The sequence below is a fragment of the Pteronotus mesoamericanus genome, unplaced genomic scaffold (assembly GCF_021234165.1).
Source record: "Pteronotus mesoamericanus isolate MK-2021 breed Mesoamerican mustached bat unplaced genomic scaffold, CSHL_Meso_final scaffold_636, whole genome shotgun sequence".
NCBI classification, from domain to species: domain Eukaryota; kingdom Metazoa; phylum Chordata; class Mammalia; order Chiroptera; family Mormoopidae; genus Pteronotus; species Pteronotus mesoamericanus.
Window position 1 is genome coordinate 4,422,551 of NW_026555324.1, and position 18,680 is coordinate 4,441,230.

At 44.9% G+C, this 18,680-nt stretch overlaps 1 protein-coding gene across 1 annotated transcript; it reads left to right on the top strand.

Annotated features, from left to right (window-relative positions):
• Positions 1-10,305: 10,305 nt before the first annotated feature.
• ASF1B (anti-silencing function 1B histone chaperone) lies at positions 10,306-16,713 on the top strand. Its single transcript, XM_054562025.1, has 4 exons — positions 10,306-10,414; positions 15,391-15,506; positions 15,915-16,091; positions 16,464-16,713. The coding sequence occupies exons 1-4, from the start codon at positions 10,306-10,308 to the stop codon at positions 16,668-16,670; spliced, it is 609 nt and encodes a 202-aa protein (XP_054418000.1). The 3' UTR covers positions 16,671-16,713.
• The last annotated feature ends 1,967 nt before the right edge of the window (positions 16,714-18,680 follow it).

Here is an 18,680-nt window from a genome sequence, read left to right on the forward strand (position 1 = left end):
AAATAAAGTGTTTGCCCTGGCTTGTGTGACTCAGCAGATCGAGTGCTGACCTGCAAATTGAAAGGTTGATGGTTCAATTCCCGGTCAGGATACATGCCTGGATTGCAGGCCAGATCCCCAGTTGGGAGTGTACAAGAGGCAAGCAACCAATCGACGTTTCTCTCCCTCTTTTTCTCCTTCCCTTCCTCTTTCTCTAAAAATAAATAAATAGTCTTTAAACAAAATAAATAAAGTCCAGACAGAATTTTTTTTTTAAAAAAAAGCTAAATATGAAAGTAAAACTTACAGAAGAAAACACAGTAGGATATCTTATTGAACTCAGGGTAAGATTTCTTAAGCAAGGACAAAATCCCACAAAATATACATAGATTGACCATTCTGCTGACACTAAAATAATAATAAATTCTGCAAGTCACTATAAAAATGAAAAGGCAAACCTCACATGTGAGAAGAACTCCTGAACTCAGTAAGATAAAGACAACCCAGCAGAAAAATGGGCAGAGATACAAATAAGCAATTAACAAAAAGCAAAGACTCAATGAACATATGAAAATAACTCAACCTCAGTAATAATCAGGGCAATGCAAACTGAAGCCACTAATTCACACCTATCGAAAGGACAAAAATGTAAAAGTGTGATAATACCAAGTGTTGATAAGGACACTGAACAACAGCAACACTGCTGGTGGGAGGGAGAACTAAGATGATCATTTTGAAGGGGAAACTGTCAATACGGAGTAAAGATTAATATTCCCATAACCCATTAGCCAGCAATTCAACTCCTAGGTATATGTATCCTAGAGAAACTCCTGCATGTACACACAAGGAGACATACACAACGATGTACCCCATAGTACTGTTTGTAATAGTAGGAAGCTGGAAATAGTCTAAATATCAACCAAGAGATGAATGGGTACATAAACACTGTCCAACAAAACTTTCTATGATCATGGAGGTGTTCTCTATCCATGCTATCCAATGCAGTAGCCACTAGCCACAGGTGTCTATTAAACATGAAATGTGGCTAGTGTGACGGGAGAAATAAATTTCCTCATGTTGCTCGTGGCTACATTAGACAGCAGAGCTTTATAGCAGTGAAAATAAATTAATCAGAGCTATATAGATATATGTGTCAACACAGATAAACCTCGATAGCAGGGACTTCCAGCCAAGATGGAGGCATAGGTAGACATGCTTTGCTTCCTCACACAACCAAAAAATGACAACAACAAATTTAAAAACAAAAACAATCACAACTGTCAGAAAATCGAACAGTATGCAAGTCTGACAACAAAGAAGCTAAAGAAAAAACATTCATCCAGACTGGTAGGAGGGGCAGAGATGCACAACCAAGCAGAGAGGACATGCAGCAAGGCTGCAGCTGGAGGATCTGGTGGGTGAGAAGGCGGCTGGCAGTCCCACAGTTGCATGCAGATAAACCAGGAGGAACAACTGGAGAGCAAGACAGACCATGCAACCCAGGGTTCCAGTGCAGGAAAAGCAAGCCTCAAAACCTCTTGAGGTAAAAACCCGTGGGAGTTGTGGCAATGGGAGAAATTCCCAGCCTCACAGGAGTGTTCTTTGGAGAGACCCACAGGGTCCTAGAACATACACAAACTCACCCACCTGGAAATCAGCACCAGAAGGGCCTGATTTGCTTATGGATAGGAAGGGAAGTGACTGAAAGCCAGCTGAGAGCTGAGCAAGCAGCACTGTTTCCTCTCTGGCCCCTCCTTGACGTACAGCGCCACAGTGCAGACAGGTGAGTTGCCCCTCCCTGGCAAATACCTAAAGCTCTGCCCCTTACAACATTACAGGTGTGCTGAGACAAAAAAATATGGCCCAAATGACAGGACAGATCAAAACTACAAAAATAGAACTAAGTGACAAGGAGCTAGCCAACCTATCAGATGCAGAGTTCAAAACACTGGTAATCAGGATGCTCACAGAAATAGCTGAGTATGGTCACAAAATAGAGGAAAAAGTGAAGGCTATGCAAAGTGGGGAAAAAAAGAAATACACAGGGAACCAACAGTGAAGGGAAGGAAATTGGGACTGAAATCAACAATCTGGAGCAGAAGGAAGAAATAAACATTCAACCAGAACAGAATGAAGAGACAAGAATTGAAAAAAATGAGGAGAAGCTTAGGAACCTCTGGGATAACTTTAAACATTCCAACATCCGAATCATAGGGGTTCCAGAAGAGGAGGAGGAAGAGCAAGAAACTGAAAACTTATTTGAAAAAATAATGAAGGAGAACTTCCCCAATCTGGGAAAGGACACAGACTTTCAGGAAGTCCAGGAAGCTCAGAAAGTCCCCAAAGAAGTTGGACCCAAGGAAGTACACACCAAGGCACATCATAATTATATTACCCAAGATTAAAGTTAAGGAGAGAATCTTAAAAGCAGCAAGAGAAAAGGAGACAGTTACCTACAAAAGAGTTCCCATAAGACTACCAGTTGATTTCTCAACAGAAACCTTCAGGCAAGAAGGGGCTGGCAAGAAGTATCCAAAGTCATGAAAGTCAAGGACCTATATCCAAGATGACTCTATCCAACAAAGTTATCCTTTAGAATGGAAGGGCAGATAAAATGCTTCCCAAATAAGATCAAGTTAAAGAGTTCATCATCACCAAGCCCTTATTATATGAAATGTTAAAGGGACTTACCTAAGAAAAAGAAGATCAAAGCTATGAATAGTAAAATGACGACAAACTCACAACTACCAACAACTGAACCTAAAAAAAAAAAACCCAAAACAAAAATAATCTAAGCAAACAAAAACAACAAACAAAACAAAAACAAAACAAAAAAATTAGAACAGGAACAAAAATCACAGAAATGGAGATCACATGGAGGGTTACCAGCACAGAGGGGCTTGGGGGAGAAGGGGAGAAAAGGTACAGGGAATAAGAAGCATAATTGGTACACACAAAATAGACAGGGGGAGGTTAAGAATAGTACAGGAAATAGAGAAGCCAAAGAAGTTATATGTACAACCCATGGACATGAACTCAGGGGTGGAGAATGCTGATGGGGGCGGTGGGGGGGGCGTGAAGCATGGAGGGGGATAAAGTGAAGAAAAAATGGGACAACTAATCAATATAATCAATAAAATATACTTAAAACATAAATCTCAAAAGCATTATATTGCAGAGAAAACAAAACAAGTTTTCAGCCCTGGCTGGTGTGGCTCAGTGGACTGAGTGCTGGCCTCTGAACCAAAGGGTAGTTGGTTTGATTCCCAGTCAGGGTACATCCCTGGGTTGTGGGCCAGGTCCCCAGTAGGGGGTGTGCAAGAGGCAACCACACATTGATGTTTCTCTCCCTCTCTTTTGCCTTCCCCTCCCCTCTCTCTAAAAATAAATAAATTTTAAAAATCTAAGAATAAATTAATTTTTTAAAAGTTTCCTAAGCTAGAGAGGGGACTAGAGTGAAACAAGTGAGGTGTCTAGGGTGAAAATTTTACAAGGCACGCACCCTCTGTAGTGAGCATGTCAAATTTTGTGCCCTATGTGCTTTGCTTTGCCTTACCCTAGATCCAGCCTGGTCAGGATATATCCAGTGTGATACTGTGTCAGGGTTCCCCAAGGTCACCTCCAGTTCAATGATTCTTTAGGAAGACTCACAGGATGTAGTATATAGTTGTATGCATGGCTATGATTTCTTACAATGAAAGAATACAAAGCAAATTAGCCAAGGGAAAAGGGGCATGGGGTGAAGTCTGGAGGAAACCAGGCACAAGCTTCTAAGAGTCCTCTCCTAGTGGGGTCATATGGGAAGCACTTAGTCCCTGCAGCAGAGCTGTGACAACTTGTGTGAAATGTTTTCTACCAGGAAAGCTCATTAGAGACTCAGTGCTAAGGTATTTATCGGGGGCTGATCAAGTACAAAATTCCAGACTCTAGAAAGAAAGTAGGTGTTTAACATAAACCACACCGTACAAATAGTTCACAAGCCACTCATTCAGGGACTGGAGGGAACCGTCCTAAAATCCAAATTCCTAGACACTAGCCAAGGGCCAACCTTGCCAATAGACCTTTCTAAGAACAGCAGTCTCTGGCCTGTTAACTTTTTTTTGTATTGATATCATTTATATGAAATTGTAGAACATGTCATATAAAATATATCACTTCAAGACACATTCATATAAAGATATACAACATGCACAGAAAAGTAAACACCAAATCCAGGGTTGTAGTTACACTGGAGGAAAAGGGGAGAGGAGCAGGTTTGAGGCAGGGGCCTTTCAAGTGCATCCCTGAAGTTTTACTTAAGCTGGGTAATGGGTAAAAGCATATTTTGTTTTAGCATTTCTTTAGTTTTTCAAGTGTGTGCACCTGAAATATTACATAAGAATGAAGACTTATCTGCTTATTGCTATATACTACTAACAGTTCTTGTTTATTGAGTGTTTTTCACACTTCAGGTATTATGCTGAGCCCTTTATTTGTATTTATTCTTTTTTTAAAAATCTACTGAATGCTCTGCTGGTGTGGCTCGGTGGACTGAGTGACAGCCGGTGAACTGAAAGGTCACCAGTTTGATTGCCAGTCAGGGCACATGCCTGGCTTGCGGGCCAGGTCCCCAATTGGGGAGGTGTGAGAGGCAACTGATGGATGTTTCTCTCACACATCAATGTTTTTCTCCCTCTTTCTCCCTTCCTTCCCCTCTCTCTAAAAATAAGTAAATAAAAAATTTTAAAAACAAAAATCTACTGAAAGACTGTGTGAGGCCCTATGCTAATCTCCAAAAATACTTTGAGAGGTCAATGTGAGGCAGGTGAGATCTCTGCCCACAACCAACTTTCAATCTACTGAGGGATTATTAACGATAACAAGCACAACTTAAAAACAGAAGTACAGATTCTGAGTGCTACTAACATAATAAAGCAGGCTGATATGATTAAGGAAGGGCTACTTTAACTAGGGTGGTCCAGGAAGGGTTGATAGAGACATTTGAATTGAACCATAAATGATGAGAATGAGACAACCATGCAATCATCTGAAGGAAGCAAATTCCAGACAGAGGGAACAGCAAGTGCAAAGCCCTGCACCAGGAATAAACTTGGAATGTTGAAAGATGGGAAATAAAGCCAGCAGGGCTTGAGAGTGGTGACAAGAGGGAGACTGGTAGATGAGGCCTGAGAGGTCAGCTGAGGCCTCCTAAGCCACAGTAAAGATCTTAGGTTTCATTTCAAGTATGATAAGCCTTTGAAGGTTTTAAGCAGGGTAATGACATGATCTGGTTTACAATTGAGGATTATTCAGCCAGCTGTCCAGAGCCATTTTCTTTATTAGCACCACCAGGCTGATGAGCTTTTCAGGGGCTATGAGAAGGCAGGGACTGGGGATAAAGAAAAAAAAAGTTCCACAATGTAAAAAGAAAACTACAAAGTTAGAATGAATAGATGTTTAAACATCTAGAAAATATAACATTATGGCAACTTCATTCACCATTAAATTTAGTATTCATAAACAATCAAATTATATTGGGAAATACCTTGAAAATTAGATTCTCTTGAGCCACAAAAATTTCCATATAGTCCCAATGATTGCCAAGAAATCACAGCCATCACAAATTTCACAGGTGGGGAAAAAAACTTTCAGTTTTTTTCAATGCAAGAATTTTTTTTTACTTAATGTGAGATGTAAATATAAAAATATACTTAGCATTATGAGGCCTTAAGACTCTCGGGAGGCCAGAGGTGACTAGATAAGAAATGCCAGTGGCCTGGATCAATGCTATTCAGGCTTACACTCTGAGTATGAACAGTGTCCAGAGAGGACATTTAAACAGAGAGATATAGATAACAAGAAGGTACCAGCCATCCCAAGAACTGAGAGAAGAGATTCTAGGTAGAGGATGTGCACTGTGAGCGCCATGTCATATTTTTGAGGAACAAAGAGATGGTCAATTTGGCTGGACTGAAGTTGGGGCTTGTAGGCTGTAGGAAACCAAGCATGTCATGTCGAATCTTAAAGACAATACAATAGTGCTCCCTTAACAAAGGAGGATAGTTCCAAGACCCCCAGTGGATGCCTAAAACTGTGAACAGTACCAAACCCTATATACACTGTTTTTCCCATACATACAAGGTCTGTCCAGAAAGTATCCATCCATATACTATGAAAAATACAGGCATTTATCGAAGAAGATACAAGAAACACAGGACAATGACACCTCAGTCTCCTTCAAAGTAGGCACGCTGGGATCTCATGCAGTTCTCCCAGAGTCTCTTCCACTGTTCAAAATACTCTGCGAAATCCTTTGTTGGAATTACCATCAGCTGCCCCATCGTGTTTTCCTGAATCTCATCTGTAGTCTGAAATCTCTTCCCTTTCAAAGGTGATTTTATTTTTGGAAAAAGCCAGAAGTTTCAGGGCACCAAATCTGGGACATAGGGGGGCTGAGTCACCTGTATCACCAATCTTTGTTGATTGCAGCCCAGACATGTTCAACATTCTCAGGTGTTCTGCTTGTTGCATGAGTTCCGGAGACATGGATCACTTTCAACAGATTCTTGACCATCTTTGAGTGTGCCACACTTTCATTTGCACTGTATTCATTGCATCATCCGCAAAAGCCTTCTGAATCATCCAAATAGTTTCCATGAAGGAATGTTCACTCTTAACACAAAATTTGATGCAAATTTGTTGCTCCACTTGCTGTATAATTTTGAATGCACTGGCCACGCAGTACACATGCTCACTCAATGGTGTCTACAGCCCCCATTGACTGATATAGTGAAGTCATCATTGTTCACACATGCGCATTCCAATACACTCTCCTTGGCTGCCAAGTCACACTGATGCTGCACAAACCATTCTTGTTACATTAACAATGGCTGGACTTTTTCCAGACAGGCCTCATACATGCCTATGGCAAAGTTTAATGTATAAGTTAGGCATAGTCAGAAATTAACAAGAATAACTAATAATAAAACAGATTATAACAATTACTGTAATAAAAGTTATGTGAATATGGAGGTCTCTGATAGACTAGACCAGTGATTTTCAAATTTTTTCATCTCATAGCACACAAATTAATTACTAAAATTATGCAGCACATCAAAGAACATATTATAATTTTTGCCAATCTGACAAAAAGTAGGTATATTTTTGATTCATTCACACCAGATAGCTATTGTTGAGGTGGCTGCTGTCATTTTTTTATTTGACAATATATGGGAAAAGAGGTCAGTGCCCCTGACTAAATAGTCAGGTATTACATGTTTAAAAATTCTTGTGGCACCGTGGTTGAAAACTGCTGTGCTAGACAAAGGGATGATTCAACTCCCAGAGAACACTAGCTAGTGTAAGATTTCATTTTTCATCATGATACCCAGAAGAATGCATAATTTAAAACATATGAATTATTTCTGGAATTTTCCATTTAATATTTTCGAACCAAGGTTGACTGCAGGTAACTGAAACCTGAAACCTTGAAAAGCAAAGATGTGGCCCTGGCTGGTGTGGCTCAGTAGATTAAGTGCTGGCCTGAGAACCAAAAGGTCGCCAGTTCGATTCCTAGTCAGGGTACACAACTGTGTTATGGTCAGGCCTCTGGTTGGAGGCATGTGAGAGAGAACCACGTATTTCTCTGTTTCTCTCCCTCTCTTTCTCCTTCTCTTTCCCTCTCTCTAAAAATAAATAAATAAATAAAAATTTAAACAAAGAAAAGCTGTGGATGGGGTAGGGGTAGAAGCTACTGGGTTCTCCTCCTGAGACAAATAGAAAAACCACTCACATTATAAGTAGGAGAGTGATCCAATTTGAGACCTGTCCAGTAATACAGTAGCCACTTGCCACAGAGGCTCATGAGAACCTGAATATAGCTACTGCCATTGTGAAACAGAATTTTCCATGCCACTTAATTTTCATCAATTAACATTTCAATTTAAAAGCCAGAATGCACCATAGCTGATGTGGCTCAGTGGATTGAGTGCCAGCCTGCAAACCAAAGGGTTGCCGGTTCCATTCCCAGTGTAGGGCACATGCCTGGGTTTCAGGCCAGGTACCCAGCAGGGGGTGTGCGAAATGCAACCACACATTGATGTTTTGGGTTTTTTTTAATTTATTTTTCCAAATACATTTGTCTCTGCCTTCCCCCCCCACCACATTCTCTTGCCCCCTCCCCCCTCTCCCTCCCTCAATCCTTCCCCTTTGGTTTTGTCCATGAGTCCTTGCTACATGTTCCTTGACTTTCCCCTTCCCTTCCTTCCCCCACCACCCTGCCCGCCCACCCATCCCTCCTTCTCTCTTGTCTCCGTTGGTTTCTTTTCCTTTCAGTGTTGCTGGTCTTATTTTCCTTGCATCTTTGTATTTGTTGGTTAGGTTCCAATTATAGGTGAGATATGGTATTTGTTTTTCGCCCTCCGGCTTATCTCGCTTAGCGTAATGCTCTCTAGTTCCATCCATGCTGTCACAAAGTTTAGCAGTTTTTTTTTTCTTTCTGCTGCGTAGTATTCCATTGTGTAAATTGATGTTTCTCTCCCTCTCTTTCTCCCTCCCTTCCCCTCTCTAAAAACTAATAAATATTCTAAATAAATTTTTTTTAAAAAGCCAAAATGCGCCCTGGCTGATGTGGCAGTGGCTCAGTGGATTGAGAGCCTGTGAACTGAAAGGTCACCACTTCGATTCCCCATCAGGGCACCTCTGGGTTGCAGGCCAGGTCCCGGGTTGGGGGCCTGTGAGAGGCAACTTCCTCTCTTTCTCCCTCCCTTGCCCCCTCTCTAAAAGTAAATAGGTAAAATCTGTTTCAAAAAAATGCATTTGAGCTCATGGGAAACTCTTAAGTATGTCAGGAAGGCTTGGGCATGGAAATCTACATTTTTAACTTTTAATGTTTTATGAAACTTAAAGTCAGACCAACTCTTTCTGATGAAAACGTCGTTGTAAGTATAAAAAGGACAGGATTTCGCAGACTTAGTATGGAGTAAACAAATATAAGTTATCTCATTTGTATTTTTTATACCTACCACCTCTTGGAAATATTTTGGTACTACTGGATTAAATACAACATATTAAGACTAACTTCATCTGCTTTTTTAAAACTTATTTTTAAAAAGGGGTTACTAAACAAATGTAAAGTTGAGTATGTAACTTATTTTTCCACTGGTCGTGGGTGGAAGCAGAGAATGGATGCGGAGGCACCTGGAGTCTTCCTGCCAGTGGGCAACGCTGGCTGGGCTAGGTGCGTGGGTGGAGAGAAGTTTCTAGATGTATTATGCAGTCACGAGTCAGGTCAGTGTATTTTCACAGCCCTGTTAAATCAGCGGGAAAACGTGGCCTCGCGAGCTGAGTGGTAGAGGCCGGGCTCGAACTCCCATTTACAGCGTTGCCCACCTGACACCTCCCGCTGGCCCTTGAAGGGGCGACGGCGGGCTTCGAATCAGGACAGACTCCCAGGGCCTGGGCCCCACTGTCGCCAGTCGTCTCCCCTCAGGGGTGAGTCAAACGTTTATAACGTTCACAACGTTCTCAACGGATTCTGCGGCCTCTGGGCCTGAGGGGCCAGGAGCCCCGCAGACAGGCTCCCGGTAACGCTCACCTGCGGACAGACGCCGATGCTGCAAACACTTCTCTCTCTTCACACCCGGTTCAAACGCGCCGGCGGCCGACTTTCACTTCTTTCCCACGAATCCCCAGCCGAGTCGTCCTCTCCTCCCGCCCCTAGGCTAATCCAGCCAATGAACCTCTCAGAGAATCTGCTTTATCACCGCCCCATTCCCACCTGCCAATCACCGCGGACTCGAGCCCCGCCCTTCTCGCCCTCTTGAGCGAGCGCCGCGCGCCACCGCTCGGCAGTTGGCGGCGCTGCTCCCCGCCGGTTGCGTCTTCCAGAAAAGCTCGGTGAGGGGTGGGCCAAGTCGGTGCGGGAACCCTCGGGATTGGTCGACAGTAAGCCCGCGCTCTGACTCCGCCTACCCTCGCCTTTGATAACCGAGTCTGAGACGCTGGGGATTGGTTTCTTGTGGACACCCAAAGTAGCCAAGAGATGGTCCCGCCTCTCTCGCACATTCCGGAGAGGGAGCTCCGCGGATTGGTCCGGGGAGTCTCCGCGCTCACGGCCCAGCGCTTCAGGATTGGCTAAGGGGGTGCTCACGCTGCCAAGGAGCATTTACGATGATTGGGCAGAGAGTGCGCCCGGCTATTTGAAGGAGGCGCGCGGACTGTATACGCGTTTCAGTCCGCGGGACTGAGGAGACTGCAGGTTGTGTCGGTAACGCTGTCCCGCTCACCCTACAGGACCCAGACGTGGGCTCGCCCCGGCTCCGGCTTCAGCCGTGGCCCGGCGAGGTGATGGCCAAAGTGTCGGTGCTGAACGTAGCGGTGCTGGAGAATCCGAGCCCTTTCCACAGCCCCTTCCGGTTCGAGATCAGCTTCGAGTGCAATGAGGCTCTGGCGGACGGTGAGGCCGGTCCTGTGTGGACATTACCCTACCCCCACCCCCCACCCCGGACCCCTGGCCAACCAGACTTTCCCATAGAGACCTTGGCGGCCATTCCTCTTCCGTGAAATAATTCCCACATCGCGATCTCTCCCTTCTCCCTCCCCACCAGCCCCAGTCTCACCCCGGGGCCAACCCAACCCCCTCCCCACGGATACTCTCGTTTCCCAAAGCTGAGACCTCATCATCCCCACCCCCCTCCCTTCTCAGCTGCAGCTGCCATTCTTTAAATAAAGAGAGGAAACTTTTTTTAAGACTTTATTTGTTTTTAGAGAGAGGGGAAGAAATGGAGAGAAACATTGTGTGGTTACCTCTCAGACGCCCCCAACTGGGGACCTGGCCCACAACCCAGGCGTGTGTCCTGTCTGGGAATCGCAGGCCGGCAGTCAATCCACTGAGCCACACAAGCCCGGGCTCAGCTGCCATTCTTTAACCTGCGGATACTCTCAGCCACCCCATCTTCTATTTCGGTATAGATTTTTTATATTAACGTTACAGCTACTCAGTTTTCTCCACCAGCCCCCTCTCCTTTGGCAAGACACTTCCACTTAATTTTTTTCCTAAGGGGACTCCAATCCCCAGCCCCCTCCCATTGCCCCTATGGAAACCTTAGCCTCCTCCCCCAGTTTCCCTGTAGAGGCATCTGTCCCAAGCTCCCTCCCAATTTTCCCAGTCAAGGCCCTCCTATCACCCTTTTTCCCTGTGGAGAAAGACCCTCACTCTCCCCATGGCAATACCTCACTCACCCCCACCTCCCTATTTGTCTCCCAATAATCCCCTCCCCAACCTGCTGATACTTAAACAACCCCACCCACTTTGTTTTCTTCCCCAAAGCACCCTAGAACCTGGCTTCCCTCCTCCTTTTCCTAGTCTTTGAGGATAACTTGCTCTCCCCAGCTCCAGTTCTTCCCTCTTCCCTTACTGTGGGTTTCAATGCACACACTCAAATATGAAGAGTGGTCTAGCCAAGCAAGCATTAGCCAGGTCCCACTGTTTGCTCACCAGGTCCCCTCTGACCTACTGCAGTGATTCCTCCAGCACTTTTAACGGTCTGGCCTATTCTAGAGGGTAGGTGGGCTGGGCTGAGCTACGTTGGTATCCAGCTTCAAACAATCAGCTGGAGTCACAACCTTTTGGGCATATTTTCCGCAGTGCTTTCACAGATGTGCTTATTCATAAAGGTAGACATGGCTCTCATCTCACAGATGAAAAGATGGGAACCACAAAGAGGGAAAGACCTTTCAAGGAAAGGTCTATAAAAATCCAAAAACCTAAGGTCGCCCAGGGATTCAGGAGGAAATACAGGCTTACTTCTGTTTTATTGCACTTCACAGATGTTGCATTTTTTACAAATTGAAGGCAAGACCCTCACCAGCAAAAAAATAAATAAATAAATAACTACTCACTTTACTGTGGTGATCTGGGACTGAACCCACAATCTCTCTGAGGTATCCCTGTACTCCATCAGACCATTTCTCCATTTGACAGTTAAAAAGAGAAGAGGCAGCAGCTGAGAAGGTGAGGTCTATAAAGCAAGGGTGTACTAACTAGCACTTCTAGGTGGTAGTTGGGTAGTTTGCTTGCAAATCCAGCCACTTGGATTATTTTAGGTTTGATATGATTGGAGATGTTTGTGTGCTTAGGCTGGACCTATTGAGCAGTCTCTCCCTGGTTTCTCTGTTTAAATTACAAGTCTACTTGTGACTAACTCTTCCTGCAACAATGCAGAGTATAAATAAATTAAGTGTAGAATATCACTATGGAATAACATTTAATTTTAAAGCCGGGAGCTGATATAAGGAGCTAATAGGTTAAGGGATTCACAGTCCCAGATGGCAGGGGATCAGGTTTCAATCAGCGGGTTTGTGCTCATTCCATTTAAAAGTGGTTGTGTGGTCATTATCTATTACTTCTATTCCTAGAAATACCCCTGCCCCGTTACCTTACTAATCTGTTTATAGGGTCAGAGTAGAAGTCGAAAGTCAACCCTGCTGGTCATCACATTTTATTAGAGAGAAACAGAATGACTCCTCCAAGGTCACATAGCCGGTTGGTAGCATTATTGACACTAGGGCTTGTTCTGAGTTCTGAGGTCCGGGGTTCTTTATCTTTGCAAAACCCTTGAGAAAGAAGAATGCATCCTTTCTTTTAAACTTCTTTTTATTTTAATTTATTGATTCAAGAGAAAGAAACATCAATTCATTGTTCCACTTATTTATGCATTCATTGGTTGATTCTTGTATGGGCCCTGACCAGGACTTGAACCTGCAACCTTGATGTATCAGGATGGTGCTCTAACCAACTGAGTCAGCCAACCAAGACTGCATCCTTTGTTTTAGAAGTGGAACATAAATAGAACTGATCATAGAATTTCCTTCTACATCAGGACTTTCAAAAGGAAGTGCTGTTATTAATTACACCTGGACAATAAAGCATTTGCTCAGAGAAACTCAAGTTGAAAAGCAAACTCTGGCCTGGAAATCCAGACTCTGGTTTTTCTCTTTAGGGCTCTCTACAACTCTAATCAGTCAACCTGGTTTCTGCCTCTTCCCACAGAGCAGAGAGAATTTGATTCCTGCCTGCCTCTCAAAAGATGGAGTGGGCCTGGATTTAGAAGTCTCAGATCCTGGAGAGACCTCAGTCTTATTATTTCTATCCACTGAGCCACACCAGCCAGGGTCTTATTATCTCAATACCAGCAACTGCAGATCTGACAAGACCCCTAAACCCTAGTCAGTCAACTGACTTCATTTCCAAAGGGCTCCAAGCCCCTTTTGCTCTCTTTTCTCCTCAGCATCTGGAAATAGATGCTTCTAAAATTAATCCACAATTAACACATTAGATTTGTTTCCCCCTCACCACCACCCATTTATTTGAGAAATTCAACGGGCACTGCTTGAATAAGTCATGGGGCCAAATGTTCTGAACCACAGCTGTGGTCAGGCCAAGGTTCATCTGTGTGATTATGAACAAAGATAAAGTGATACACAGAAAAAGACCTACTAGATAAGTTTTTTTTTAAGGCAGAGAACAGGTTTCTCAGCTAGTTCAAGTACAGTGGTATTTTACAAGTCTTTTATCATGCCTCTGGTTTTGGTTTCGTTTTCATACATGGTAGAGGAACATCCTGTACAGTGGTTAGATCATTAAATTAGGGTATAAAGACAAAATGTAAGGTGGTTGAGTTACTTTGAAATTGTCCCAAAGGTTAGGTACCCATGTTACATGTATATAATTGTGTCCTGTGTTCCATAGGAGTGAGTTTGTGCTGTATTGGTTGCTGATAGTCCATATCTAATTCTAAAGAGGAATTACATTAAAATTGAAGTCACTTAAAACTTCAACTTTAAGATGATTCCATTTTTAGGTCTTTATCTTTTGTCTCCTGTAGATGATTTTATTATTTCTTCCAACTCTTGAGTCAGTGTTTCTCTAATCCTCTGTTAATTCTCTGGTTAATTTCTCCAGTATTGAGGGATCCACTGTGGCCCACTTGCCTGGTCACCCATGCAGTGTGTTTTCCTGTCAGCACCCACACAGTCTTTGGCTAGGTTTTGCTAACAGTATTGAACATTGAGTGCCTGTGGAATGCTCCGAGCCTGCTCTCTTTCAGTCTCCTTTATATCTCCCCCTCCCCAGCACATCAGTTGAATGCACATACATGTGATTCCAACTGATGATGGGGGAGAGGCCAGAAGGGAAGATAACCAAAATCTAGACCTGTGTGAAAAAGGTGAGAACAGCTAGCTAATTTTCTCTTTGTTCCAAACATGTTATGACTAGTCCTGTTACTACTTGTAACAACAAAAAAATCAATAAACTTAATCCTCCCTGCTAATAACAAGAGACTAAGAGTTTGAACCCCAGTGAGCCCGGGAGCCCTGAGTAGACCTGGGTGATACTGCAAAGGGACAGGAAGCCAGTGTATCTAGGAAGAACTCAGGGCTCAGGTGACCATCTTCATTAGCTGGGGCCCTGCATCAATGTGCTTCCAAAGTTGGATGCACTTGCGGGACACTGGACCAAGCAACAGGGCAGCTTCCAAGAGCGTTTGCTTCCTGTGAAAATCACAGCTTGTGAAACTTCCCCCGGTTGCCGGGGTGGTAGGTTGTGTAATTTCAGAGAACCTAAAATAAGTTTTCAGGTCTCCTGCCAAGCTTCCCTGTACTAACGTGACCTTGCCCCTGATACACTTGGACCTTTTGCAAGAGGCAGTGGTCACTGGGAATTTCCTGTAATTGATGGGCAGGGTCTCCTTAAGCACTTTGCCTTTCATCTCTCCCAAACATACTCAGGAATGGGGTTACCCCCTACTAGATGGGTTGCGAGAAAGTTGGGGCTAAGAGGATCACATTTGTTGATTGAGTCATCGGTCGCCCCAGTGTCCATAAACTGTCATGACTTGGTGCTGGATCTGGAAGACCTGGGGACTGGCTGACTCCCCCAGCAGCCTCATCTTCCCCTTCCTGCTGGCTGGCTCTCCTGCTGGATTGGAATCTGCTGCCCTGCCCCAGTTGTCGAGGGATCTACTCAGTTCGGTGGCACTGGTCCCTGTGTGTGAAAGAGGATGCTGCTTCCTGTCCCAGCACCCAGTGGGCAGGGCCCTGAAATGGCCCAACTCCCTGCTGTTCCCTTCTCGGCGCGCTCCATCACGTGGGTCTTAATTCAGCCTCTGCCATAAGGTTTGCCCTCAGGCTCTGAGAGGCCCGAGTTTCTCTGGAGATGCAGAGTCAAGGTCGCCTGGCAAAGCTGGGCCCACTGGAGAAATTTCCCACTTCCACTGGAAGTAAGAGCTTCTTGTCCAGGAGATGTCTGGCGTTGAGAGTAAGAATCCTTCACTATATTAAGGATCTGTCCAAAACTAGGACAAGAGGACCCTTTCCTTGCCTTTTTTATATCAAGTTATTTCAATTCCTTAACACCCTACATTCTTGCAGACCTAGAGTGGAAGATCATTTATGTTGGCTCAGCTGAGAGTGAGGAGTTTGATCAAATCCTAGACTCGGTGCTGGTCGGCCCTGTCCCAGCAGGGAGACACATGTTCGTATTTCAGGTAAGAAAGGAGGCTTTATAGGCCTTGACACCTAGAAATTGCACACCGTTTAGTGGTCAAAAGTTCAGGTTCAAATCCTTGCTTTGCTTTTAAATTTGACCTCTCAAAAGTGCTTCCCTTTCCTCCACCTCTGTCATGGCTGCTACCATGAGCCACTGATTCACAGTTGATCCTCATTATTCACAGGAGTTATGTTCTGTAAAGTTGTTGTGAACAGTGAATTAGTGAATACTGAATCATGGTCCCACAGGAAATACAGGGTTAGGTTTCTGCGTGGCACATTTTTGTCAACCAGTCAATACATAACTTGGTTTTAGGTATGTTTAAAATACCTCATTTAGTATTATTGATTCATTAACACTGAACTCAGAGCAGTCAGTGCTAAGGCCTAGGATGTGTTTCCACTAGGCCGATGCCCCCAACCCATCCCTCATCCCTGAGAGCGATGCCATCGGTGTGACAGTGGTCCTCATCACCTGCACCTACCGTGGACAGGAGTTCATCCGAGTGGGCTACTACGTCAACAATGAGTACCCTGACCCAGAGCTGCGGGAGAACCCACCCCCAAAGCCAGACTTCTCTCAGGTGGGGTCTCTCTATACTTTCTGCTCTAGACCAGTTGGCTCCTTTCCATATAAAGGGAGTTAAGTCATTGGGTTCAGGAGCCAAGGTCACTTAAAGTTTTCAATTAGTGCTCAGATCTTGCAGTGCTGGGCTAAAACTGGAGAGAGAGAGAGGTCTTTGTTTCTCAGAAGCACGCCTTGCAGAATTAAGATTAGATAGGTCCTGGCCCTAAATCATGGTGCACAGGCATTCTGTGGAGTCCCACATATTGTTGATGAGAGAATAAGCAGGGTCTGTTCTTCTTGGTCTTGGAGTGAGGGTCCAGGGGTGCCCTAGCTTTGTGAGAGTAATGAGAGGGCATGCTGACAAATTGATGTTCTCTTCCTGCTCCAGCTCCAACGGAACATCTTGGCCTCGAATCCCCGGGTGACCCGTTTCCACATCAACTGGGACAACAACACAGATACGCTGGAGGCCATAGAGAACCAGGACCCTGCCCTAAGCTGCAGCCCCCCCATCAACTGCACCCCTGTCAAGGGCTTGGGGCACCCTGGCTGTGTCCCTGGCCTCCTCCCCGAGAACTCCATGGACTGCATCTAACTGAGGGACTCTAGGCCTTTCTTGGGCCCAGCCAGTACTACACTCCGTCTCCTGGCACATCTAGAGGTGGCAGTTTGGGCCTCCCTGAGAGTCCTGTGTGGACCATCTGGAAGACTTTGGGGCCATCAACTATATTCAGGCCTTTCAAACTTGTCCCTGAAGAAAGAATGGGCCTCAGGTCTCTCCCAGCCTCAGCCCAGAAGGATTATCTCACCTTTAGTTTCCAACCCTATAAAAGACAGGTGCTTCGGTTCTCAATTCTCTCTTCCTTGTGTTCTTTCTCTCTTCCACCCATAAGCCATTGTGTCACCATGCTCCCATATAAATATCATTGACCCAGAGCTTTTCCCATAGACCTCCCTGGCCTGCCTTGGGGCTTTCTTGGTCAGTGGTTGGCAAGGCTCCGGCCTTGTTGGGCCAAAGGCTCTGTCAGTCCTTCCCTTTCCCAAACAGCTGAGTAGTTCACCCTGCTTTCTGGAGTTACTCGGAACCTGGCTTAGAAGGTGGAATCGGACACAATTTCTGTCCTTTTCCCAGGACGATTTTTAGGTCTTTCAGTCCATCAGCCCCCGGAAAACCGTTCCCAAAAGTGTGATCAGCAGGATGCTTACTTAGGAATGATGGTTGACTCTTCCTCTCAGTCACAACCACCACGTTCTCGTTACCTCTGACTGGATCTGGATTTCCCTGGAGGCTGCTACTATGGGGAGATGGCCTGTTGGAGCGACCTCTGCTCTGTCTCAGTGAGGGCAACAGGGCCCCCCTGTCTCTGGCCGCCGTGATCTGCCCTCTGCTAAGACCTCATGCTCTCAGAGGCTACAGAGCAATTGCAGCCACAGGAAGCAGTAGGGACGCTGAAAATCTCCCTCCCCTTGCCATGCTCTCTGCCACATGGATGCTGTTGTGATTACAGCTTGTATATTAAAGGTTTTTTAATATTAAATAAGGTTGGTCTAAAAATGCATTTCATCTAGACTGATTATTTCTGCTTTTATCTTGAGTGGGCTGAGGCAGCTTTGTCCATCTTTCCTTGGAACATAGGGTGGGGGTCCTCTTACCCTCGCCAGTCAGTTCACTCACTGCCTTTTGTTTCCTTGTTCAGCTTCTTGCCCTAGTCTTAATTGATTGCATAGTTGTGATCCAGACAGATTCAGGAAGTTTTCATTTATTGAAGCAAGCAAAGTAGCTGTTGTAGAGCATAACCAGCGATTTTTTTTTTTTCCTTCAGACATTAACCTTGACCCACAGGAAAATTAACACTGTACTGTAAGGACACAGCAACACTTTTATTAAATTTTACTTAACTTTTTTTTGTAACCCTACAGCCAGAATTGGAATGGTTTCCCCATAATTCATATAAGAGCCCCAACTCTTCGCTCCCCATGGTCAACCTAGGAGCATGGGTGCAGAGAGCAGCTGGGTAGGGTGCAGGTTGTACAAATTTATAGGCAGAGCAGTGAGTCAGCTGGCTTGTAGACCTAAGACCCCTTAACTCCTCCAAATCAAGGAGACCTGGCTCAGTCAGTCCCCTGCCCCTCTGACTACCTCCTGTTTGGCCTTTGTTCCAGTGGCTCTTAACTGGGGGCAACTTTGCCCTCCAGGGCACATTTAGCAATGTCGAGGTGGTTTTGGTTATCACACGTGCTGGAGGAGGAGGAAATTACTGGGAATGCTGCTCAACTAGGGATGTGCAATACTGCACAAGACAATCCTCCTAGCAAAGAACGATCAGGCCCCAAACTCACCAGTGTGGCAGTAGAAAATCTGACTGCCCTCAGGCTGTGTGTGTATAAAAAGGGCACCCTGAAGGCAGGGGCATCTCGCTATGTCTCTGCCCCTGTAGAGCCGATTTCCTCTTCATTGCCCAGACAGAATCCTCAGCCTGACTATGCCCCAGATTCCTCATCTGTAAAATGGGAGTGATAATAGTACCTGCGTGACAGCTGTGGTGGGAAGTAATATATTCAACGGGTGGCACAAGCCCACTGTGGGCGCCCAGCAACGGGATGG